Source organism: Lissotriton helveticus, chromosome 8 (assembly GCF_964261635.1).
Source record: "Lissotriton helveticus chromosome 8, aLisHel1.1, whole genome shotgun sequence".
In the NCBI taxonomy this organism is placed as follows: Eukaryota; Metazoa; Chordata; class Amphibia; order Caudata; family Salamandridae; genus Lissotriton; species Lissotriton helveticus.
Window position 1 is genome coordinate 1,560,158,880 of NC_136069.1, and position 26,307 is coordinate 1,560,185,186.

At 46.7% G+C, this 26,307-nt stretch overlaps 1 protein-coding gene across 2 annotated transcripts in view; it reads right to left on the reverse strand.

Annotated features, from left to right (window-relative positions):
- Positions 1 to 26,307, reverse strand: part of C2CD3 (C2 domain containing 3 centriole elongation regulator) — a 494,984-nt gene that overhangs the window by 130,547 nt on the left and 338,130 nt on the right. For both annotated transcript variants that reach the window (XM_078658566.1, XM_078658565.1), the window contains 2 exons: positions 24,990 to 26,013; positions 17,583 to 17,685 (listed from right to left, as the gene is read on the reverse strand). In XM_078658566.1, the coding sequence (XP_078514692.1) occupies positions 17,583 to 17,685; positions 24,990 to 26,013 (1,127 nt within the window). The remainder of the gene's footprint in view (positions 1 to 17,582; positions 17,686 to 24,989; positions 26,014 to 26,307) is intronic.

A 26,307-nucleotide genomic window follows, 5' to 3' on the forward strand; every position in this document is an offset into this window, starting at 1 on the left:
AGGGCCCCGTCCATTTGTCTTGCAAGGCACACGGTTCGATGGGGGACATCACCCATACCTGCTGACCCGGTTCAAACTCGATGGAGGAGGCATGTTGGTCGTACCACTTCTTCATGTCCTCTTGACTGGCCTCCAGATTGGCTTTCGCGATCTCCCTGAATTTCCGGGTCTGATTGCGGAGGGTCAGGAGGTATTTGTAGACGTCCGGAGGGGTCTTTAGGGGGGCCATCTCCCATTCCTCCTTCACTAGGCTGAGAGGCCCGCGAACGGGGTGTCCGTACAGGAGTTCGAAGGGGCTGAAGCCGAGGGACTTCTGGGGGACTTCCCGGTAGGCGAAGAGGAGGCACGTTAGTAGCACGTCCCACTGGCGGCGTAGGGGTTCTTCCAGCCCCATGATCATCCCCTTGAGGGTGCGGTTGAACCGCTCGACTAGTCCGTTCCCCTGGGGGTGATAGGGGGTGGTGAAGCGGTAAGTGACTCCGCACTGCTGCCAGAGGGATTTCATATACTTCGAAATAAAGTTCGTACCCCTGTCGCTGACGACTTCCCGGGGGAAGCCCACTCGAGAGAAGATCCCCATCAGGGCTCGACCCACTACTGGGGCTGTTATAGTGCGAAGGGGGACCGCCTCAGGATAGCGGGTAGCGTGGTCCACCAGGACCAGGATGAAGCGATGTCCCTGTGCTGTTCGGGGGTCCAGGGGCCCCACAATGTCTATTCCCACCCTTTCGAACGGGGTGGTCACCACGGGGAATGGTTGTAGGGGTGCCTTGAGCTTGCGGCCGCTCTTCCCGCTGGCCTGGCAGGTCGGGCAGGACCGGCAATGGTTGGAGACGTCATTTCTCATTTTGGGCCAAAAAAAATGAGCCACCAGGCGGTGGTAGGTCTTGTCTTGGCCCAGGTGCCCGGCCAGGGGGACATCATGGGCTAGGTTCAACAGGAAGTCTCTGAAGTGGAGGGGCACTACCAGCACTCGCCCGGCCCCCAGTTCTGCGATTTTCTGTTCGCTGTACAAGAGATCATTGTCCCAATAAACCCAGTGGGCCCCGGTGGTGTCTCCTTGGCTCTGGGCGAGCGCTTGCTGTCGCAATCCCTCGAGGGAGGGGCAGGTCTTTTGCTCTTGCCGGAATTGTTCCTGGGTGGGCCCCCCTTCTTGACGCCACTGAGCCAGGTCGGGAAGCTCGGGGGGCTGTGGGGACCCCTCTGGGGTGGGGTCCGGGTGGTCGGTCTGGAGGAAGTCTTCTTCTGGAGTGATCGAGGGCGGAGGTGCTGCCCATTCGGGTTCTTCTGGTCCAGGGATGGTGCGGGTGGCCATGGACCGGGTGGTCACGCACGCCCAGTCCGGGAGACCCAACATCCCCAGATGCTCTCTTCTTTCCACAGCGGCCCACGGGGAGCTCTCGAGATCGTTCCCCAGGAGGCAGTCTACGGGGGCATCGTCCCGGACAGTTACTTTCAGCATGCCGGACACTCCTCCCCATTCGAAGGGGACGCAGGCCATCCGACACAGGCTCTCCGAGTTATCTGCCGATCGGACGGGGCAAAGTACGTTTGGTAGGATTTGTTCTGGGGTCACCAGGTGACAGCGGACGGCCGTCACACTGGCCCCGGTGTCACGCAGGGCCTCGGCCTTGCGCCCATTGATGCTCACCCATTGGCTGTACTTCCGAGTGTTGGCGGGCAGGGGAGTCCGCGGGACCATGTCTCTTCCTCCTAGGCATGCCAGGGTCATGGCGGCGGGTTCCCACTCGAACTGCTCCGACTCATAGGTCTCCGTGTTTTCGGAGACTTGTTCTTCTCCCAGGGCGGCGGCCGCCATCTGGCGGGGCCCGGGGACCTGGTTCTTCGGGCAGGTCGGGTCACTGGCATAGTGGCCGACTCGCTGGCATCGATGACACGTCACGTTAGCTCGGAACCCCGGGCGCATCGGGGGGTTTCCCCGGCCTGCGGGCCTCCTCCTCCTCCTCGGGGACGATGATGACCCTGGTTGGTTCTGTTCTGCTCATTCGGCCCACTCCGGGCCACTCGGGTGCTCTCCCACCGGTCAGCCTCGGTGGCGAGCTGCCGGGGTTCAGTCAATTTACTGTCGAGGAGGTGCTGCCTGAGCTCGACAAAGCAGTTGTTGGAGAGGTGCTCCCACACAATGAGATTGAAGAGTTGTTCGTAAGTGGTTACGTTGTTACCCTTGATCCACCCCTCGAAGGCTCGGCTGAAATAGTTCACGTATTCCAACCACGTCGTACCTGGGATCCAGGTGCAGTTGCGGAACCTCTGGCGGTACATTTCGGGTGTAAGTCCATATCGACTGAGGAGGGCGGCCTTCATGTGGTCATAGGACGTCATTTGATGGTCCGGAAGCTGCAGCAGGGCATCACGACCCTCGTTGACGAATCTCCCCCATAGACCGGCTCCCCAGTCACTTCGAGCGACCCGGTGGGCGGTCATGGCAATCTCATAGGCCTTGAACCACTGCTGTATGTCGTCGTTCCGGTGATATTCTCGGACCACATCCTTGGGGATGTGGACCTTCTGCTCGGTAGGACCCGGGGAGTGCGGTTGCTCGGGCACCCCTAGGTTTTTGTTCAGTTTGCGTATTTCTATCTCCGCTAGTTTGCACTCGTGCTCGTATGCCAGTCTTTTTTCTTCGAGGTCTCTCTGTCTCTGTTTTTCCTCTCGCTCTTCTCTGAGCCGTAAGTGTTCTAAGTTTATTTTTTGTTCCGCCAGTTTCAATTCTCCGTCTAATCTGAGTCGTGCCAAGTCTAACTCGTGTAATCTATTTTTTTCCCGCTCTTGGATCTCTTCATGGGAGGGGCCTGTTCTCCGTTCCTCCGTCCGGGTGGTGTTGACTTCCGGGGCTGCGGGGTCCCGGGGGGTGGCGGTATTTGTCTCTGTCCAGGCTTCTAGGGCGTTTTTGAAGTCTTCTTTTGTGCTTAGCCCGGTGGTAGCAATGCCTAAGTCCATGCAAAATTGTTTGAGCTCTCGGTGGTTGTATTCCTCCAGCTTTTCCATCTGGAACTTCTCCGCCGAACCGCTCTCTTTGGTCGTCATTGTGGTTTTAGTCGTAGGGTGAGTTACTGTCTGTACGGTACGCGTTGGTTCGGATCGCGCCGCTAGCCACCAATGTTAGACGGAGACCTGGAGGGTCGGCCGAGCACAGTGATCGCACAGACAGGTAACTTCCCCCCCACAGATGGACACCACACAAAGATTAGGGTAACACCTTTTATAGGCACTTCTGGTAGTAGAGTGGTACGATACAAGGCGATCAGGACACGATGATCCTCTCAATTCTAGTCTCTAGTAAGGGAAGGGGGTAGCGGGACAGTCTTGGTACCCACGGGTACGGGTGTGTAACGGTGATAGCTCACAATCCTCGAGCTCGGTGTTCGGATGGGTCAGACCGCGGCAGCGCCGGCAGGTCCCGAAGAGGTCGTAGGTGGCAACGGGCCGCGGCAGCGCCAGCAGGTCCCAACGAGGATGAAGGTTACAACGGGCCGCGGCAGCGGCAGCAGGTCCCACGAGAATGCAGGTTGCAACGGGCCGCGGCAGCGCCAGCAGGTCCCACGAGGATGAAGGTTACTACGGGCCGCGGCAGCGCCAGCAGGTCCCACGAGAATGCAGGTTGCAGAGGGCCGCGGCAGCGCCAGCAGGTCCCACGGGGATGAAGGTTGCAGAGGGCCGCGGCAGCGCCAGCAGGTCCCACGAGGATGAAGGTTGCAGAGGGCCGCGGCAGCGCCAGCAGGTCCCACGAGGATGAAGGTTGCAGAGGGCCGCGGCAGCGCCAGCAGGCAGGACAATAGTTCACAAGGCAGGGCTGTGGCAGCGCCAACAGTCCGTCAAGGATGAGTTCGTCGCGGTGTCTCTCGACTCCAGGATACAACTGCCTTCCTGTCCTGGGGCTGCCCCAGTTATAGGTCTGGCGCCCTTTGATGTCCGGACCCTCGCTCTTGGAGGTCGGGAGGTCGGGGATGAGGGAGTCCAGACACCCAGCAGGGGGGTGGAGCCAGCGCCCGAGGAGGCTGGGGGTGCTCGGCACCTGGCGGGGGAGAGCCATCGACACTTCTTACTCCCATTGACCTGCCAAGTGGTCCGTTCACCTCCTGGGTGGAGGGTGGTGCCGGGATGTCGGGGCCTGGCCAGGCCCAGGGTTGGGGTCGGGCTGAGGCCGCGCGGCCGCGTGGTGCCGTGTCCAAGATGGCGGCTGGGCCGGGCAACGGTGCTGACGGTGGCCCGGGCCCTGTCCTGCGGGGAGGGAGCGAGCCCTTTACGTGGCCTGTCCAACAGTCAGTCTCTGGTTAAGAGGCAAACGTCAGCCTAAAGTTAGGGTGCAGGACGTCTCTTATAGGAATGCATTGGTCAGTTTTTGGTTTAAGTACACAGCTAAATCTGGGGTCAGCATCACTTTAGGGGTGCATAGATGAGCCTCAGGTTAATGGTAAATTGATTAGTATTGGTTTAGGGATGTTGGTTTTGGGTCTGCGAAACCTTGGTCAGTCTTAGATCAAGGAAATCTAGGTCAATTTTCGGTTAGGACTCATTGGTTAAAATTTTATATGAACAGTGGCCCCTCGCACGAAGGATAAAGTAAGAAAATTATTATAGAAGTACAATAGGATCTATAATATGTTGTCCAGACGGACAAAAAAAAATTATATTCCTAATATACATGAAGAAAACAAAACAATGGAGTGGAAACACAAACCCTGCAACAGTTAAGACATGAAAAGGAAACTAATGCATTTCTTGGTGCTTGAAAGAAATCAGGGAATTGTCAAGCATAAATCAAGGTTAGACACCTCAGCTCAAATCAATAATGTATAAAACAGTGTCAAGGTGTTAAGGAGTCGACGATGTTTTGAGCCCATAAACAGAGGTACCGGGATCATCATCAGGACTTAGTCATATTGGCCTGAGATTAGTACTGTTTCAGAAAACGGTCGTAGTCTCGAAGGAGACTAAGACGAACTGAAGAGGCAATCGATTACCAACTTATCGATTACCAACTTTAAAGCCATAGTCGCGTTACGAAAATGCCTGGGTCACCCGTTGTTGCACTGTTCAGTTTCATTACCCTTGCTGCCGAGGTTTCGCCCGTGCTGCCCGGCTTTCTACAAAATGTTGTTTGCTCATTGTGGCTGGGGAGGAGCGGAGCCTGATTAAGAACAGTCTTGCACATCTCAACTCTTCAAAGTTTTTCTGCAAAAGTAGGCTGCAGATAAACAGGTGAAGTAGGGAAAAATAGCACAACTAGCATTTTAATACGGCGGACACCATTCTTGTGGCAGTAAATAAAAACAAAGTTAAACAAAACAAGCCCGGCTTCAAAAGTGGTGCGAGCGCGACAAAGTAAAAGCAGCGCGTTTGCACATATGTTAGCAATTAACGAGAGACACGGCAGGGGAGGGAAGGAGGAGCGTCGAGAAAGCAATGAAGTGAGAGGAAAGCCAGATGGCGCCTGATCCGGCGCTGAAATTTGGCAGATACGAACGCAAGCGCTAGGCCTGCCGAAGCTTGTGGTAGCACTTTTTAAAGCCCCTACTAAATGTCCCACAGATCAGCGCATGCGCTGGCTCCGCGAGATCTAAAAAGGACAAGTCTAGGGGTAGGAAAAAAGGCAGGTTGTACGTTTTTTTCCGAAACTCAGGTGTCGCCTTAATGCAAGGGTCAATGGGAGTTTGTTTCAGAGAGAGGGTACCATAAAGGAGAAAGATCTGCCCCCTGACCTTGACTTTCTGATGTGATGAATGATCGCTAGACAGTGATTTTCAGTACAGGCATTTATTGCACAAGATAGGCTACTGGTCTGTAATTAGCCTCAAATCCTTTGGCCTCAAAGGCACAACCCCAGGTCTAATCGGCTCCAAGCTCTGCAAAGGGGCTCCTCATGTGATTTGACTCGCCTCTACCTATATTTTGAGGTAGAGGAAACAGGAGAACAAAGATCCAAAGCAAAGACCTCTGCCATCATGGACTTCAGAGGTGGTAGCTTGTGAGATATTTGGTGCCTGAAACCAAGTATGAGAGAACATGGGGAGGTCAACTCGTGGTAAAAGTGGGTCCAGGGTAGCTCACATGTATTCAAAGATGTGATGTACTTTATGTCTAAGAATCAAACCATTATCAACATAGTGCTCAGCCGGGACTCACTGAGTGAAGTTCAGGATCTAGACAATTTTCCTAATTCTTTAAGCAAAAAGAGAATATGCGTCTTCGTATCAAAGTCAATTTTGAACTAACCAGCTTACAAAAGTTGGTGTAGCTAACTCCCCAGTAGGGTGACCTCACTGGTGCTTTCTCTATCAGACTCAAGCAACAAGATTTTGACGGAGAAAAGAGGAGCCAAGAAAGGGTACATGTAAGATTATATCCTATTTACACTTAGCTCTTAGCCTGGCTGTGTGCAGGAGTAGTGAGAAATATTTGTCTTCACAGTCCTGTCTGATTTCGAAGAATTAAAGTCTGAAAAAAGTTATTTGTGGATTTCTAGTGACTACTGTTCAGCACTAATAATAACTAGGGCCAAGTACTTAACCCCATCGTCAAAAGAAGCAACCTTTCCAGCCTCAGCCTGTTACCATGAGCAATAAGTGAAGTTTTAGATCTCCTCACACCTGACATGCAACACTAGCTGAGACAGTCGGCCCCAGAAGAAAAAAATCTCCATAACTGTGGTCACAGAAGAAGCAAAAGATAAAAGCTGTCCAGAGCATCCAATGGTCTTTCACCTAACAATAAACTGGTGAGCCACCACTTAAAACCAACCCTATGATGGGCCACCACCTAAAACCAGCCCACATGACCTTGTGAGTGAACTTGAATTTTGCACAGATCCTGCTGGAAAAATAGGCCCTTGGATATATTTGTCATTTGTTTGGTGTGTACCACACATGCTGTTAACTTGCACTCACTTTAATGAAAGCACATGCGAACGGTTGTCCCTCTGATTATCTTTTGACAGTTTAAACTAATTTGTTAACTGTTTTGGGCAGTTCAATGCATTTTAGGGCCATATGTCTGTTGTGTAGCTCATAACTGTGTGTGCAGTAGTACTATGTAGGGCATTAAAAAGTAAGTGGTTTTGTTACCAGTCTGAAAAATGTATCCTTTTGTCTCTGCACAAGCAGATGTGTAGTGTGCACGGCCTACCCAGTCGTTATGGTTCTGGTTCTTGCATCAGATGGACTGCTCTTTGCAGTTTTGTTTCGCATTTCATTCAAGCCCAGGGTTGTTTGTAGGTTGTAGAACACGAGGGAGAACCAGTGGTGCCTGGGATAAGTAGTGTGGACTTTTGCATGGCTACATTGGGCATAAATATAGGGATGTTGTTTGATATTTTCTTTAGCAGACACAATAGTGTATTATGCATTTTGATACAGTCTGGGTGTGGCTATACCTGGTTCACAATTTCACTGTGCAGTTTTTCAAATGATAAAGAATGAATGAACCAAAACTTATAGAGCGCCACAGCTACTCCAGACGGTACTGAGTTGATATAGGGAAGATGGGTCCTTAATCGCCAAACTAAGCAGCCACGTATCTGAATGACTGGATGTCTGGGTATACTTCTATAAAAAGATGTGTCTTCAGGTGGGCCTTGAAAGCGTACTCTGATGAAACACAACAAAGATTTCTGGAAGTGATTTCCACATATTGGGGGCCAGTAATTAGAAGGATCTGCCACTACCTCTCGCTGTATACACCTCAGGAATACACAAAAGGTTTTGCCTCGCAGAACGAAGGGTCTGTACTATTTGATTTTGTCCTGGATATAGTCTGGGCCCATCTGGTGTACAGCCCTACAGGTGATCATGAGCGTTTTAAACTTTATTCTTTGTCTAATCGGTAGCCAGTGTAATGCTTTCAGACCTTGCTGAATCGGTTTTGCTTGACTGAGACAGAAAGCCCTTGTTGTGCATGGGGTCTTGATGTAGGTCCATGAGCACTCCTGTGGATGGCTCTGCGCAAGGCTCTCGGTCATAGGTATCTGCTGCTGGACGTGCACTTTGGGTTATGAATAGATGACATGGTGTGAGGTCCAGGTTGCCAAGCACCAAGTATGTATTACAATCCCTACTAATTCAGGGTCAGGCATCAGTCCAACCCTGCACAGAGGGCGCAGTTGTAATCCAGGCATGTTAACAACTTGGCAGGAGTAGGGGACTGCAGATTCACTGCCGTAAAGCAGGTGCTGCCCACCAAATTGGTGATTACACCTGGTATGCGCACCACGTGCCACTGGCATCTGAAGCGCTGAGCCACGTGTGTTCATTCCAAACACAGAAGACAATGTGAAAGCCAACAGCACCAGTCAACATTAAAGACAAGCACTATCAACGACGAGCACACCACAGCTCAGCAATGCAATGCAAAGGGGCAACAGAGATAACTTTGCCATCAATCCGTGGCATCAGACGGGCATGAAGGCCACCGTCTGGGTATTAAATTTGGAGAAGCTGTTATTTGTAAGTAAGATTCTTGGATTAATGTGTTTTCTGACATTTCCATTTGTTATTTATCTATATGTACCTTTGTCACTTTTATTGGTACTTATTCACATTTAATTGTGTTATCCAAAACAATTAAATATATAACTAGTAATTTCAGCTTTTATTTAAAGGGTTGCACTTTAACCTGGGTCCACTGACTTTAATGGGCAGGCTGCCAAAGTTATAGCCCCAGGCTGTTTTTGTTCTATTTTCTCTTCGTATTTACTAATATATACACAGAAAGGTAACTAGCTGGTTTCTATCTGCGTTTTTAGCATTTTACTGTAAAAAGGAAGACAGAGAGCCTTATTTGTAATATGCTCTGCTTCAATTAAACCCCTTGGACGCCAGAGCGAAGGACACAGGCTTTCAGGCCTGATGCAGCACTTCTCTCCAGTAAACCTTGTGTCATTCCTGCATGGTACATTGTCCTAATTTCATCTTCTCAACCCACTCCCCATTGCATCCTGATTTTTGTAATCCAGTCTCTGCTGATCCCCACACAAACACACACCATACTGCACTAGGTACAGCACCTCGATTTCCAGATGCCCCCGCCTCAATTAAAAAGGCTCGCACTAAATCATCTTAAAGCTAGGTCTGCACTACATTCGGTACATAATAAAAAAAAATACAATATAATAGGATAGCCTAATAGAAATCCCCTCCTCTGCAAATCAATTTTGTAATAATTGAATGGGACGTTCCACCAAACTTGTGTTTCAGGGCACTCTATGGCCTTCAATACAAAAAATCCCATAAACGCCCACTTTATTAGGTCGAAGCCTATCAAACAGCGCAGCTGTCTGGTTTGCTGAAGACATCTTGCGGACATTCTTAAAGCTTCCCTGGGAATATATTCTGCCCAGTGCTTCCCATTTGCTTTGTGGTTTGTAATTCACATTTCCTTGCTATTTGCTGGCTCTGTGTGTTTTAGGTTGACCAGCTTGTGTTCGTCCCTACCCTTGCCCAAACCTTATTTACTGTATCCTTCCGAGAGCTCACTTTCTGAAACAGGTCTTTAAATCTTGTTCTTATCTTGTCACATTTGTTGTGCATTTAAACACAAAGGTCAAATGTCAGGCTCCGTCTTCCGAGGGAGCTTGGTGTTTACTTTTATTTCCGTGACTTATTGAGAGCGTTCATAGGAAAGCAAGAGGAATGGAGCACGCTCCTGCCCCTCCTTTGCGCCAGTTTATGATGCTGTAACACAACCCTTAAAAAGAAGGCTTGCAGGGAGAATGTGCATGCACATTGTGTGGAAATAAATATTCATGTAGAGGTTCTTCTATCAAGCACTGTTGGCTTTTGCTTAATGTGACCCTCCAGTGAATGTCTTATGATCTTTCTGCTTACAGTCAGCAAATCAGAGTACCAAACCCTTTTAACAATAGCACGCACTGGCAAGCCAAATTATGCAGCCTACACAACTACACTTAATGAGCAAATAGCCTCAGTATGTTACACACATGCACTAGCACCATGCCATAAAAACCAAGACAAGACAGAGTACTGCTTTCATGAAGTCTACAAACAAGAGCATGGAAACAAACTACAATATTTGCACTACGGCCTTAAATATCCTGCCTATGTCAAAACATAGTTTTTATACTATTTGGTGGATGCCTGGGTTATCAACAATGAAATAGGTGAACATGTTTAACTGAAACAAGAACGGCCTACCACCTGGGCTGGCTTTAGCACTGCTGGCGTCTGGTGTGAAACTCTACGCCACTTGACTCTATGCCTCTCTACTCTACTCTGTACCCCTCTACTCTATCCCACTCTACTATGCACCACAGCACGCTTCATCACTGCACTATACACCACTCTAGTCTGTTCCTCTGCACTCTACCCTGCACCACTACACTCTACTCCAACCTGAACCACTCCACTCTATACCACTTCACTCTTCTCTGAAAGTCTACTCTTCTCCACTGCCCTCTACTCTGCACCACTCTACTTCACTGCGCTCTACACTACTTTACTCAAAACCAATGAGCTCTACACCAATCTATGTCAATGTCAATGTGAATGTGAGGGGGACCCCGTACTAGCGGATACCATGTTCACCTCATGGATTGAAAATTCTCTGGACACAGTCCTCCCCAAAAAATGTACCCTGAATCCTCGGAAAAAAGCCACCTTGCCCTGGTTTACTGAGGAGGTCCGTCTGCAAAATAAACTCTGCAAGCAGGCCGAAAGGGCATGGAGGAAGGTCTATGACCTCGGCAGAAAGCGGGACTATAAGTTGATGATCCTAAACTACAAAAAGGCACTCAAACTCTCGCAAGTTGCTTTTTTTGCAGAAAAAATTAGATCTCCTACGAGCTCGTCAAGAGAAACTTTTCAAATAGTGAAAAAACTTTTTAAAGTCCCAAACCCCCCCCTGCCAGGTAGCCCCTTCGGACAGCCGCTGTAATGAACTGGATGAGTTCTTCAATCAGAAGATCCAAAACATTCTGAAGCACCTTCCTACGGATAGCCATGCAGATCTAGATGGCCCTCCCCCGTTAGCAACACAGCAAGTCGAGCATAGCTTGTACTCATTTGCCCCCATCACAATAGACATCCTCTCCCCCATCTTCCAGTCTATGAAAAGCGGTTCCCCGCTCGACCCAGCTCCATTACATATCTTAAAATTAGTTGCTCCTACTATCCTCGCCCCAATGGCAAACCTGATTAACACCTCTTTGTCACAGGGAGTCGTGCCTCCGAACTGGAAGAGGGCGGTAGTCAAAGCCCTGTTAAAAAAACCAATCTCGACCCCCTGGAGCTGAACAACTTTCGGCCTATTTCCTTACTGCCAGGTACCAGCAAGATGGCAGAAAAATTTATCAACCGGCAGCTATCTGACTATCTGGAAGCAAGCAACTTACTTAAACCCTCACAGACGGGCTTCCGACCTGGCCAAGGTACAGAGACTGCGATGATAGCAGTGGTGGAAGAGGCGAGGAAGATCTTAGATTCAGCGGGATCAGTGGCAGTGATCCTCCTGGATCTGAGCGCGGCCTTCGACACTGTTAACCATCAAACGCTGGTTCAGCGGTTGAGGGACGTGGGAATTTCAGGACTTGCTCTGTCTTGGCTGAGATCCTTTTTACATAATCGGTCATTTGAGGTGGCAAAGGGCAATCTTATCTCCAATACAACTCCAATACACTGTGGCGTCCCCCAGGGCTCATCTCTGAGCCCCACGCTTTTTAATGTTTATATATCCCCTCTTGAAAAAATTGTTACCCCCTATGGCATTAAGCTCTTGACTTATGCCGACGATACCCAGCTGGTTGTGGCACTCAGTCAACAGGACTGCCCTTCCATCGATCTGTACTCCTGTCTCGGTGACATAGCCAGCTGGATGAACAGTTCCCATCTCAAGCTTAACAGCGACAAGACGGAGATCATGGTTATGGGCAATCAGTCTTATTTCCGCCCAGAGACGCTGTGGCCTCCGTGTATGGGACTGCCTCCAACTCCTAAATCAGACATTAAAAGCTTGGGGATCTGGCTCGATCAAGGCCTCACACTTAATACTCAAGCCAGAAAAACTGCGGGAGCCTGTTTCGGCCTCCTTCAAACAGCGCGAAAAATCCTTTCGCTGTTGCCCATTCAGTCCAGGAAGCTCTTGATACAGGGCCTTATACTATCCAGACTGGACTACGCAATGCGTTGTATTTGGGCGCTCCACAGCAAGTGACAGCTAAACTGCAGGTTGTGCAAAATACTGCGGCTTGGATTTTAACGGGCGCCAACAACCGCAGCTCAGCTAAGCCGGCCCTCAGGTCACTGCACTGGCTGCCCATCGTCGAAAGAGTACATTTTAAGGCCATGTGCATTACCCATAAAATTCTGCATGGCAAGGCCCCGCCTATTCTAAAGGACCTTATCTCCCCATACAAAACCAATAGAACTCTTCGATCCACGCATCTACATTTGACCGCCAGGAGGCCGCCTCTTTTCGTACAACGCCTCCAAACTCTGGAACTCACTCCCACTGGACATCCGCGCCCAACCCAATCTCCTTTCCGTTCGTAAGCTTCTTAAGACCTGGCTGTTTCCCTAATTTCCCCGCATTTGCCCTCACACATTCTATTACTAGCGCTGGGGGCGCTCACGGGCAGCCATGCGCTCTAGAAATCTGAAAACATAAACAATCTACTCTGCACCACTGTACTTTATCGCACCTCACTCTAGGTCACACTACGCCACTCCACTCTATGACACTCTACCTCATTAACACCACTTTGACACTCTACTCAACTCGACAACACTACACCATTCTACACTACTCCACTCTATGATTCTCTACGCAACTCCATGCCACTTTACTCCACTCTGTTGTATGACACACTACTTCGCTCTACTCCACTTTACACCACTCTACGTCACTATACTCTATGCCACTCCACGCTACAAAATTCTACTCCACTCTACACCACTCCACGACAATCTGCTCTATGTCACTGTACTTTACAACATTGTAATCCACTCTTCACAACACCCTCTACACCACTCCGCTAGGCTTTACACCTCTCCGTGACACTCTATGCCACTCAACTTTACACCCTTCCACTCTATGACAGTCTACTCCCTCCATGACACTCCTCTTCACGCCACTCATCTCTACACCACTCCATAACACCCCACTCTACTTTACGACATTGCACTCCACATCACTCTCCTTTACGCCACTAACTTTTAGCCAAGCTGAACAGGAGTCACACTGGTGTGCAACATTGTTAAAACATTTTGGCAAAAAGAGTAGCTCTTGCATAGGTGGACATATTGGCCTTGCCAATGCTTGTTGATTTTCTGAGAGTAACTTCTGTCAGTCATGCCTCGGTCACTAGGTGACCTTGGCTACAGCAAAAAGGCAAAGCTGTGAGCAGCCTAAGACAAAGGGTTGGGGCTGTTGTAGGATGCAAGCAAAGGATTGGCCGTCAGCCGCTGAGTGCGACATTGCAAGTTTATCAGATGAAGGCGGTGGCTACAACGTCTATGGTGCAGAGTTATTTGGCCACATAAATGCATTGGTTGTACAAAAACATAGAAAATAGATTTTTGAGATTTCTACTATGTTTGGTGTTAGCTACTACCGAGGTGTTGCGAAAACTACAGCTAAGTGCTAATCCTATTGAATATTTAGTTACATTTTCCCACTCTTGTATTGAGCCTGTTGTTACATGAAGCCTTATGCCGTAGCCACTTAGGGACATCGTATCTTCCAGTGGGTGCACATAACAATGGGTGCTTGTCCATGCTACGAGCATATTATGAATCCGGAAAGAGCCGGTTTGATAAACGTGTGACAACTCTGCTGTTCAGGTACCCACCACCCATACAAGGGAGATGCTGACTTTTAACCACCTCTGGCCATACTCGAACATTGTGTCTGTGGGCCAGGGTGGGTACACTGCCAACCCGTCATTACATGTTTAAAGGGGGTGAACCCGAGGACCCGGATGGTATTGTTATATAATGTGCACCCTTCCATCTGGCCTGCCGTCACGGGCCCCTGCTCTTAGCATTCCAGAGTGGTAAACAACTTGGGCATGAGATGTAGATTCAGACCTACCTCACCTTAGAACATTAGGACTCAAGGTGGCCAGCATGTGTTTCTGGCAACTGAAACTGTTAAAGAAAAATCTTGCCCTATAGCGACATCACCTATCATTTTCCTGCAGTATTGGCATTGGTCCAGTCTCACCTGGACTACGGTAACACCTGCTACATAGGGCTTCCAGACAAACTCCTAAAGTGCCTGCAGCTTTTCCTAAACATGGCCAGTTGTTTCAGCACTTGGGCCGACTTGTAGCCCTTTCTGCTAGTCATTATTTTCAGTGGTCGCAGCCACGAAGTGGAAGAAACTCCCCAGCAAGCTTCACTCTTCACCTGCTGAGGTTTCTATTTGTAAACTTTTGAAAAAACATAACTATTAAATTTGTCAAAAAAACTATTGTGCCCATTTCTTTTACTGTCTTCTTTTTTTTGCAAATCTCTCAGAACTAAGAAGCCTCGGTAAATGTTCGCTTAATAAATACAAACTACAAATATGGTATCTGAATGAAGTGACTGTTGCGTTTGTTCATAAATTATAGAATTATTAATGATAACAATGCCACAGCTCTGCGCCGATGTATCTTTCGGTGGCATCCTACATCTGGTCTCCACTGATGAGTACATGCAAGGCTAACCTGGTCGCCACTGATGAGTACATGCAAGGCTAACCTGGTCGCCACTGATGAGTACATGCAAGGCTAACCCAGTCTCCACTGGTGAGTACATGCAAGGCCAACCCAGTCTCCACTGGTGAGTACATGCAAGGCTAACCTGGTCGCCACTGATGAGTACATGCAAGGCTAACCTGGTCGCCACTGAGGAGTACATGCAAGGCTAACCTGGTCGCCACTGATGAGTACATGCAAGGCTAACCTGGTCGCCACTGATGAGTACATGCAAGGCTAACCTGGTCGCCACTGATGAGTACATGCAAGGCTAACCCAGTCTCCACTGGTGAGTACATGCAAGGCTAACCTGGTCGCCACTGGTGAGTACATGCAAGGCTAACCTGGTCGCCACTGATGAGTACATGCAAGGCTAACCTGGTCGCCACTGAGGAGTACATGCAAGGCTAACCTGGTCGCCACTGATGAGTACATGCAAGGCTAACCTGGTCGCCACTGAGGAGTACATGCAAGGCTAACCTGGTCGCCACTGATGAGTACATGCAAGGCTAACCCAGTCTCCACTGGTGAGTACATGCAAGGCCAACCCAGTCTCCACTGGTGAGTACATGCAAGGCTAACCTGGTCGCCACTGATGAGTACATGCAAGGCTAACCTGGTCGCCACTGAGGAGTACATGCAAGGCTAACCTGGTCGCCACTGATGAGTACATGCAAGGCTAACCTGGTCGCCACTGAGGAGTACATGCAAGGCTAACGTGGTCTCCATTGAGGAGTATATAAAAGGCTAACCTGGTCTCCATTGAGGAGTATATGAAAGGCTAACCTGGTCTCCATTGAGGAGTATATGAAAGGCTAACCTGGTCTCCATTGATAAGTATATGAAAGGCTAACCTGGTCACCAATGAGGAGTACATGCAAGGCTAACCTAGTCACCACTAATGAGTACATGCAAGGCTAACCTGGTCGCCACTGATGAGTACATGCAAGGCCAATTCAGTCTCCACTGATGAGTACATGCAAGGCCAACCCAGTCTCCACTGGTGAGTACATGAAAGGCTAACCTGGTCTCCATTGATGAGTGTATGAAAGGCTAACCTGGTCACCGATGAGGAGTACATGCAAGGCTAACCTAGTCGCCACTAATGAGTACATGCAAGGCTAACCTAGTCGCCACTAATGAGTACATGCAAGGCTAACTTGGTCGCCACTGGTGAGTACATGCAAGGCTAACCTAGTCGCCACTAATGAGTACATGCAAGGCTAACCTGGTCACCACGGACGAGTACATGCAAGGCCAACCCAGTCTCCACTGAGGAGTACATGCAAGGCTAACCTGGTCGCCACTGATGAGTACATGCAAGGCCAACCCAGTCTCCACTGAGGAGTACATGCAAGGCTAACCTGGTCGCCACTGATGAGTACATGCAAAGCTAACCTGGTCTCCATTGATGAGTCTATGAAAGGCTAACCTGGTCACCGGTGAGGAGTACATGCAAGGCTGACCTGGTCGCCACTGATGAGTGCATGCAAGGGTAACACGGTCTCAATTGATAAGTACATGGAAGACTGACCTGGTCTCCATTGAGGACTGCATGCAAGGCTAACCCAGTCTCCACTGATGAGAATATGCAAGGCCAACCTGGTTGCCACTGATGAGTACATGCACGGCTAACCGGGTCTCCATTGATGAGAATATGCAAGGCCAACCTGGTTGCCACTGATGAGTACATGCAAGGCTAACCTGGTCGCCACTGACGAGTACATGCAAGGCTAACCCAGTCTCCACTGGTGAGTACATGCAAGGCTAACCTAGTCGCCACTAATGAGTACATGCAAGGCTAACCTGGTCACCACTGACGAGTACATGCAAGGCCAACCCAGTCTCCACTGAGGAGTACATGCAAGGCTAACCTGGTCGCCACTGATGAGTACATGCAAGGCTAACATGGTCGCCACTGATGAGTACATGCAAGGCCAACCCAGTCTCCACTGAGGAGTACATGCAAGGCTAACCTGGTCGCCACTGATGAGTACATGCAAAGCTAACCTGGTCTCCATTGATGAGTCTATGAAAGGCTAACCTGGTCACCGGTGAGGAGTACATGCAAGGCTGACCTGGTCGCCAGTGATGAGTGCATGCAAGGGTAACACGGTCTCAATTGATAAGTACATGGAAGACTGATCTGGTCTCCATTGAGGACTGCATGCAAGGCTAACCCAGTCTCCACTGATGAGAATATGCAAGTCCAACCTGGTTGCCACTGATGAGTACATGCACGGCTAACCGGGTCTCCATTGATGAGTATATGCAAGGCTAACCCGGCCTCCTGCTGGCAATGACCACATTCTTTCTTGTTTCCCAATACATCAGTGTCATGTTGGACACAATCATTGTCAGTACTACAAGTCCATACCATAAATGTTTCATCATATAAATACAAAAGATGATCCTATTTACTCTTTATAGCAATTGCTTGTTACACCTAGTAATTTATGTTCTAACTAACACATCTTAATGGAGCCTAGATGATCCAGAAATATATTTTTATGTTAAAAAAAACATTTTTATAGTATAGAACTGACTAGGAAACCAGTGTATCAAGATCTGGTTTGGCAGGTATGAAAGTGGTTGTACCATGTGCGTTGAACCCTGGAAAAACATGCAAGCCATATCCATTTGAATTGGACTTTCATAGAACTGGAACTGATAAAGACAGACATGCATCGAAAACTCGTCTATCGCTGAGCAGAAGTCAGCTCAACCTCTTAGCACGCAGGGCAATAACAGTTCATATAGTATAGCAGGCTACGGCATTCATTACCATACCATACTTTTTGTTGCACCTCTGTTTCTATTGATGCTGATGCTACACAAAAGGCACAGTGGAACATACATCTCCTGCACTTACTTTGCGAGTAGACGACAGGGTGGATGAAACATTGAGCATTCTCATGGAGGCTTCCAGATGTTGGGGTGGAAGGAAGAAATTAGGAACACGCACTGGATCCGATCTGACGAGAAAAGATGATTAAGGAAAAAGACACTGAGCTAGGCCAATATTCATGCATATATTCCACAGATTTATGCACATTGTCAACCTCCTGGATGGCAAGTTTTTGAAGACATTGGGCAAACAGAATAAAGATTTCATCTTTTCAGAAGTAAGTGCATGCAGTGTCCTTCCAAAAGGCTTAAGCTTAACTCACAGAAGGCTGCACACCATGTCATCAGTGGGGCCAATATAGCTTGTGATCCGCTATGGACATCAAACATTAAATCTGAGACGGTCACTTGGAAACTATCTGGGGGAAATGGTTCTGCACCAACTGAATGTATGTGCTCCAAAAAAAATACTAAGAAAAATTCAATGATGGGTTACTATGAAAGTATGATACCATTCTCAATAAATTTGTTTAGGGTAATACAATAATATAATGAAAGCAAGCTAGATCGAGTAAAAGGATTGTAAAATTGCTTTACTGACATCAGAAGCCAGACGCAGTCTTATAGACAGGGCTACTGGAATTAAGAAATTGTGCGACCGTGGCAGTTTGTGTACGATTTGCTGCATTTGCCACATCATCCATTATCTCCTGTATATGCAGTTTTTAACAAAACATATTTTTGTTTCTAGCTCAAACAGTTCAAAAGTTAATAAAAAAGCAACAACAGGTGTGCCGTACAGTGTAAGACCCTTTGCAAAGGTTGACTGGTCACCTTTCTGTTGCTTATTGCTATATTTGGGTGATAAGCTGGTATTAATGAGGTGCAACCAATGCCCAGACAGTATTAACAATTCTAAAAATGACAAAATAATGACATAACCCTATCACAAAATGTGCGGCATCACACCGCATACATTGCCTTTTCTTACTGTATAATTTACTCAACCCTCCTGCATAATTTGGACCTCCCTTTCCGCATAATTCCAGTGGCCCTGATTACAGATTATGCCTTATATGTGTGCAAGTGAGATTTCAAAGGGGCTGGGAACAGTGTTGGAAGGGGTTTTCGCTAGCACCAAGAACAAGTATTTGCGGAAATATGGAGCACTGTCCCAGTCAGAACCTTGTGCATAGACTTAAGTGTACCAGAGTGGAACATTGTGTCTTATGCATAATGTCACCCATGGACTTCAAAGTGTTTAGTTTCTGGAAATGCTGCTCAAATTGTTAAAATTAGGTTTTATGAATAGTTCCGTGGCTGGATTTGAATTTTATGTGGGACAAGGACTGTAAATCAGAGGAAAAGTACAAGTTACATGCCACAATAGCTCATATACTGATAATCCATAGGCTCATCTCCGTCCGGAATCATGGAGTGTTCCAGACTGCAGACAGGGCAAACAGCATCAATACTTGTAGGGCAATATGTAGATTTATTGGAAGCATGGGAAAGATGCAACATGGGCTCCACTCACATTCCAGCAGTCTACACTTACAAACACACACCAAGAGAGGGTGGTCGGCAGGTTCTTCTGATGTAAGAGCACAATCATGAAATATTGGGGCAAATGTTACTATGGTGAGCAACTTGCACCAACTAGTATGTCTAAGTCTCCCTTCTTCCATACCAATGGGAAACACTAGAACACGCCATTTCGAAGGGGGAAGGCATCTTTATGTGCAGGAATATTCAGCTGTACAAGTCCCTAAGGAAAGCCTGACCCTACTAAAGCATCAGCACATGAACAGCTCACTAGGCTGGTTTTACAAATGCAGGCCGGGAGCGGACATAGCTGCCTCGAGGATGATATCTAAGAGCCTGAAATACTGCAATACTGAGAGAGACAAGTGATGACCCGGGCATATAGTCTTTTCCCCAGGAGAATGCCCAACCAATTCCCTTAGGACCAAAAGCCTGGGCCTCCTTCCAGCAAACCTAAGAAAATCTAACAGAGTATCGGGGAAGAATTTCCTGGTTATTACGCGAATCAGGTAACCCCTTATGCAGGAACTATAAAATGCCCAAAGTTAATCATGTACCTTTGAAAAGCTACGAAGGGGTAAGATAAAAAACAGAATGCACAACTCCCCGATTTGACAAGCCAAAGAAATCAAATATATAAAGTCCATATTCAATGTCATCAGTTTAATAGTATTGTTGGCCAAAGACTTAACCATCAAAATCATTAATTTATGGAGGAACCAATTTCCTGATTAGTAGGTTCTGAACAACACAACTTAAGTTCCTGACCAAGCCACATGCTGTTTAAAAGATTCCTAAAATATATTCTCACAGTATCTTGGATCATCCAAGTTGTCCTTCAATACCTCGAACTTTCTTCATCTCTCTCATGCAACAGGATGTACATCTTGTCAGAAAGGAGAACAGAGTCCTCCTCAAATAACAAATGGAATCGCACCAAAAAAAAAGAAGCATTTCAGGTAAAACGGTCCAACTAGATGACGGAGGAGCTGCAGGAACACCCCAATAAGGAGATCACGCTAGAACTAGAGGAAAGAGGTTTGGGGAAAAACAAGCCAGACGTACTAACGCTTTTTGTGATTGTAAAGGGTCTGATTAACAAAATCTGACCATATGCGACGGCAAAATGGCCTCGCAGTATGTGCCAAACACAAACTGCAGCACGTTACTGAATCACAATTAGGGTTTGTGACTACATACCGAATTGCAATTTGTATGAGGCGTGTTTAGCGTGCCCCTTCCAAATAGTGACACTGAATGGGATGTATTAATGTTTTGCAACCGAAATACAGTCACAAAACATTAAGACTTAACTGACTACAGAAACGTAGAGGTAACCCATTCGCAAACAGGAAGGGGTCCCTGATGGAGCTTTCCCCAAGGTAAATGTTGACAAAAAGTCTTTGTAAGAGTAGGCAGTGATCCCAGGTAGGCAGTGGCTCATGGACTACTGCCTAGTCTTAAAAAATGTTTGAAAAATGTTTATATTTTGTTCAAACACATACCGTTTTTCTTTAAGGCAAACAAGACGTATTTAAAAAATAAAGGTGCTAAATTTAAAAGCAATCACAGACACGGTGGTATGTGGACTCTAGCAGGACACCATCAATGTGACGGCAGCGTAGTGGGTCGTAATTTGCAAACTATATCTCATTAATATTCATGAGGTAGGTCGACCTGCGACCACAGCAGTTTGGTATTTTGTTAACCGACCAATTAGTGTATAGGACGGTTTGAAAAAATATTGTACTGGTTGCAAAAATATTGAACACAATTTGTGACCAGTATTTTGAGATCAGTATTTAGTATATCTGCCCCACAGATTCTAATCCTTGTAGCACAATAGGCATGTTTTGCACAGACAGAGACAACCTCTAATACAGGATATAAAGCACTGCACGTCTAGTTTACCTAAGTGTGATTGGGTCCAACTTATACAGCCCCTCAGTGGTAGAGTAGCTGACGGACCACTGGGCAGCGCAGCTTCCATTCAACAATCTACTCAAGCCGCCTGTTGCAATGCTGGACCCCAAGATTGATGGAGAGCCATAACTAACTGGTGAATTTGCACGTTTGAGCCAGACGCATAACTCAGTTTTTAATTGTGTTTTTTTCAGTGAATACATAGAAAATACATAACTGGCAACTATGCTTTATGGTCCTACGTTGCCATCCAGGGGTTCTATTGTCAACATAAACAATGAAGCCAAAGGTCAAGTGGTTTATAAATGTCACCTGAACCCCAAGATGGAATTATATAACCATGTTACATGTGTTTTTATGTATTTTTTTTATATTACATGATTTTGGAATTGTGTTCAGTAACCTTTAGAAATGCTTGCTGCACTTGAGCTCAATTTCATTTTAGTATTCACCGTTCACCTGCACTCCAGGTATATCGGGCAATGTTTTGAGAAATGTGTGTTTTTTGTTGGAAAAGAGACAATGTACTAATATTTCAAATGTGTTTCAAAGCAATAAAATGTATTATTATAAGTGACATTTTCAAAAGAAAAGCAGCACTGTAAAGAAATAGAAACATGTTTTAAAGGGTGCTTTTCAGTTTTGGGGTCCATTAACATTATGAAATATGATTAACAAGACTAAAATGGGAAAATAAAATGCAGCATTGGAAAGTGTATTTAGGACACAGCTCGGGGTAGATGCGCGCATTAGAAGTCTCTTAAATAAATTATGCTTTTAATTTGTTTATTTAAACTTAAAATAGAACACGTGATCAGTAACTGGGTAATATGGCAAATTATTGACACTTTGGAGTTCTGGTGACATTGTAAACCACGGGGCAAAAGGCAACCTGGATTGTATAGGTCCCAGAACTTTGAGGTGGCAATATAGGACCATATTACACATGGTATTTTTTGTATTACATGTTTATTTCGGGGAGGTTAGCTTAACAACAGCAGTTTTCTTCAACATGCAGATAACAATGGGCAATTATTGGAGTTCAAATGTTTAGGTTTGGTTTAGTTTTCTAAAATGAAATATTAATAAAACAATGGCCAATCGTGTGTCAGTAGAATAAGCATATTATTTGGCTGCAGCATTTACTGCACAAATATGGATTTGTAGAATGCTATCAAATTTGCCACATAATTTGCAGATTTTGCAGAATTAACCAGAAGCACTGTTTCTATCTCAAATGTAAAAGAATAATACCGATATAGAATGTACTACGTAGTTTGTATTTTTTGCCTCCTAATTTAGCAAATGTTTCTGCATAAGATAGTTCTCCATGCCACATAATCCATGTAGACCTGACAACGCTAAAGCTACCCAGAGTAGTTTGGTGTCTGTCATTATGATTATGAAACAGAAATACCTGTGAAATAGTTTCCATAACACAATACTGGTTGGGAGCGACGTCTCAGACAGATCTTTACTAGTAGGGAGCATGGCCTCCTTTTGCAAAATCAAAGTGCTTTATTCATTCTGGGCCCCCTGTACAATCAGGGCCTTAAAGTCAGCCTTGTTATCTTGGTTATCATCCTCTTCCCCATATGGATCCCCGTGAGGCTCAGACAGAAACTGAAGGGGTCTGATTGAGGGCACTCCGGTCAGTACAGCCATTGCCGCATTTTCTAGGAGAGCCAGTGGCCAAGGGCAACAGCTGGTGAGGTAGCGGAGACTGGCGAGCCAAATATTATTTGATGATAAAAAGGACTTGATCAAGTTTGTATAGTCTCATAAGTTGATGCCCTTGGCCTATGCTCCTGTCTCCGGGCTCTCCCAGGTTTGGGCTTTGCGAAGAGAAACCTAGGAGTGAGTCAAGTAGTGCAGCTGCGGTCGGTAGGGGAGGACCTGCCGGGGCGGTGACGTGGGGAGGGGGAGGGGCAGAGTGGGGGGTGGTAATCTATGGATAATGGACGTTTACAGGTAAGTAAACATATAAATAAATCGAACGAATTTCGTTGCGTGCACTGCATTGCGGGATGCAGTGCACACAACGAAATTCGGTCGATTTATTTATATGTTTACTTACCTGTAAACGTCCATTATCCATAGATTACTACCCCCCACCCTGCCCCTCCCCTCCCCAATTCACCGCCCCGGCAGGTACTCCCCTACCGACCGTGGCTGAAGTAGTGGAAACCAGAACTCATTTTCAGATGAACAGTGCAGGGGATTCCAGAAAAGGGAATATTCAGAGAAGGTCCCAAAATGGGGTCTCACCTGGCTAGGTTACATATGATGAAAATCAGCTGAAGTGTGCTATGAGGCGCTATAAAAAGTTGCTATTGCGCAATGATCTCTGGTCAAGTTCATCTTTTCAAAGCCAATATGGTGGCTTGTTTCAGCCAAAGTGTCACAAAGATCAATGAGCCCCTCCGGTTTATCTAGGACCTGCCTACATGAATCATGGTAAAGTGGCATAGTGTGATCCACCGGCAGACCCTTGAAGGTGGACTCTAGGGGCAAAGATAAACCAGCTGGTTCTAGCACCTCGTTGCTCTAAGCTAGATTATCTCATTTTAAAATGTACTAGGACAGGAAACTGGTACCACCGTATTCCAGACCTAGTGGCAAATGACTGGGCCTTGGTTCAAGCCTTTACATTTTTACTGGTTTCTGCTCAACGGTACTCAAAGTCTGTGAGCTGGGTGGAATACGCATTTATGTGGTATTTATTTAGCACAAACAGGACCAAAAGGGACAGGATAGCTGTAAAGGATCAAAGGCAAAGAAAAGATACAGTCAAATATGTGATTTGGGGCGGGGGGTAGGTGGTCTCTAGGAGTGTCCTGCTACTGCATCATGATGTAGTATTCTTTAAAGAGGTGAGTCTCCAGCTTATACTGAACTAACAGCACCATCCGCTCCTGAAGCAGCACCGAGCAGTCTGCGTTGCCTTTGGACATACCCTTTGGCACACAGGCATGCAGCACTTTAGGGCTCACACCTTTAAACCTGTGGCCAGTAAACACTTCAGCACTAGGAAAACAGGTAAATTAGGTCAAAAAGCCATTATACTGCAAAAGGCACCAGTAGGGCTAGACAGGGCAGGCGCCTGAGTGCAAAAAAAAGCAAGCATAGGAGCAACAGAGGTGAGCTGACCAACATGAAGTGCACTGAGGAAAATCCTCTGGTAATACTAGTAACATAGCTGATCCTATGACAAGTCTCATGTTTCGTGAATGTAACAGTTACTAAGTAAACATTGGAACCAGGGTCCTTTCATAGAGGTCAGGGCTAAATAAACTTGAAGAGCAGAGAGAGGGGGTTCCAGGATATAAACCATTCTAGGCTTCCTTGCAGCCAAAAAATCCAAGGCAACAAGTTGTACACAGACATGTAAAAGAGAGAATAACAAATGAAGCATTCAAGTCAGGCAACCCCCACCCACTAGGCAATGCAAGCACAAGCAGTCTCATTCAACGTTGGAAAAAAAGGTGCAGACACAACATTTCTATAAGACGTTTGTCAATAGCACAGGCAGATGAAATGCAAGGAAAAACTGAAGCCAACTGCCCACTGAAAGGAGCTGGGTGGGGAAATGATCTCAAGAACCGCAAAGGTATAAAACATGTCAGGTCATCTCAAGCAGAAGTAAAGCTATGAGAACCAGATGCAATGGAGTGGAGCTTGTGGGGAATCTGGGATTTACTCATGCTGGGCAATCAAGTTCCGGTAGTCTTGCCTGTCTTTCAAAATTTCCATTGGGTCTGAAGGAAGGGGGGCCTAAGAAGTGCCTCTGTCAAATCCTTCAAAGTTTTCATAACCTCCTTAAAACCAGGTTTGACTGTAGATTCCCTAAGGGTACCGCAGTAGGATATATGTATATTTTAAAGCAACTTTCTATCAAAGAAACAAAAATTACATAGAAAATGCGTTCTTTTTATGAAATTATGAATTATTAAAAAAAGGATACAATGCCACTGAAGATTTCTCAGTATGGCTATCAGAGTCTTCAGACAGATGTCCATGGTCCACTTCAGAAGAGCTTTCCACAGTGCTGGAAGACGTGGATTTTCCAAGTCTACAGTAGTTCTTTTCCTTGTCTGACTCTGGATCGCCAAGCTTTGGTGGAACATCGGAAATTCTGCTCTGGCCCAGACTCTTCATATAGTTCTCATGAAATTCATCAGAGTCTCTAGTATTTGATTCATGGAAACATTCAACAGGTAAGGAATCAAGTTCAAAGTTTTTGCCGTTGGGCTCTTCTACTCCATGGGAATTAAAATGTTGAGTGTAATCAGCGCCAGCTCCTTTAAGTGTATCATCAGAATCGTGGTGCTGGAGTGATGAATGTTCTGACCCGGAATCAAAGGCACCACCTGAGCCTCCAAAGTCATTTCCCTCTATCATGGGCGGAGAATCGTTTGACCTGGAGGATGCAGGCGGGCTCTGAAGGTCTTCCTGTGATGCACTGCCTAAAAGGTTACTCATACGTTCTTCTTCTGAGAGTGCTTTCGCTATTGGGTGCTCTTCAGCGTTCCTACCTAAAGGCAGTGCTTCAGCTTCTGGTTCGGCCTCAGAGATCATGCTGGACCATGGGCTTGTTTTGTCAGTGAAGGCTGTTACTTCATTCAAAGTTATTGGTTCAATGACATCTTCATCATAATCTTCTTCACTGCATGACTCCACTGTCTCAGCTGCATCCTTGCGATGGATCTGTATCTCTGGAAACTGATCCTCGTTTTCAAAATCCGCTTGATCAAGAAACTCATTAAGCATACCTCTCCTATGGTCCAAAGATTCGAATGAAGAGAAGCAAAGATTATCCGTACTTGTATTTTTCATTTCAGCCACTGGTCGATCATGATCAACTGTGGGGTCCTCATCTCTGCTTAACATACGTTGTCCATTAATGGGTGGTCTAAGAATGGAATTGCTGTTGTTGGAATCCTGTACCATATAAGATGGGGTGTTGTCTTTTGGCTTCACCTGTAGATCTGATGAAGCTGTGAGATTAGTCAACATTTCTTTTAAATATTATCTTTAAATTCCAAATAGTAAAGCCTCTGCTAACCAATTTTCATTTTTTCCAAAAACATTTCTGGTTGACCCTGGCATATGTACCTTTCAGAAGATGTTCGTAAAGTTCTAATTTTAAAGAAATGGGCAGACCACAGGGACTGAAGCACAAAGGGTTGGTTCATGCTAAAATGTAAGAGATCTCAATTGATTGGCAAACCCAAAACACAAGGAATGGAAACGTCAATATATGCACCTTTCTGTTTGCTAAT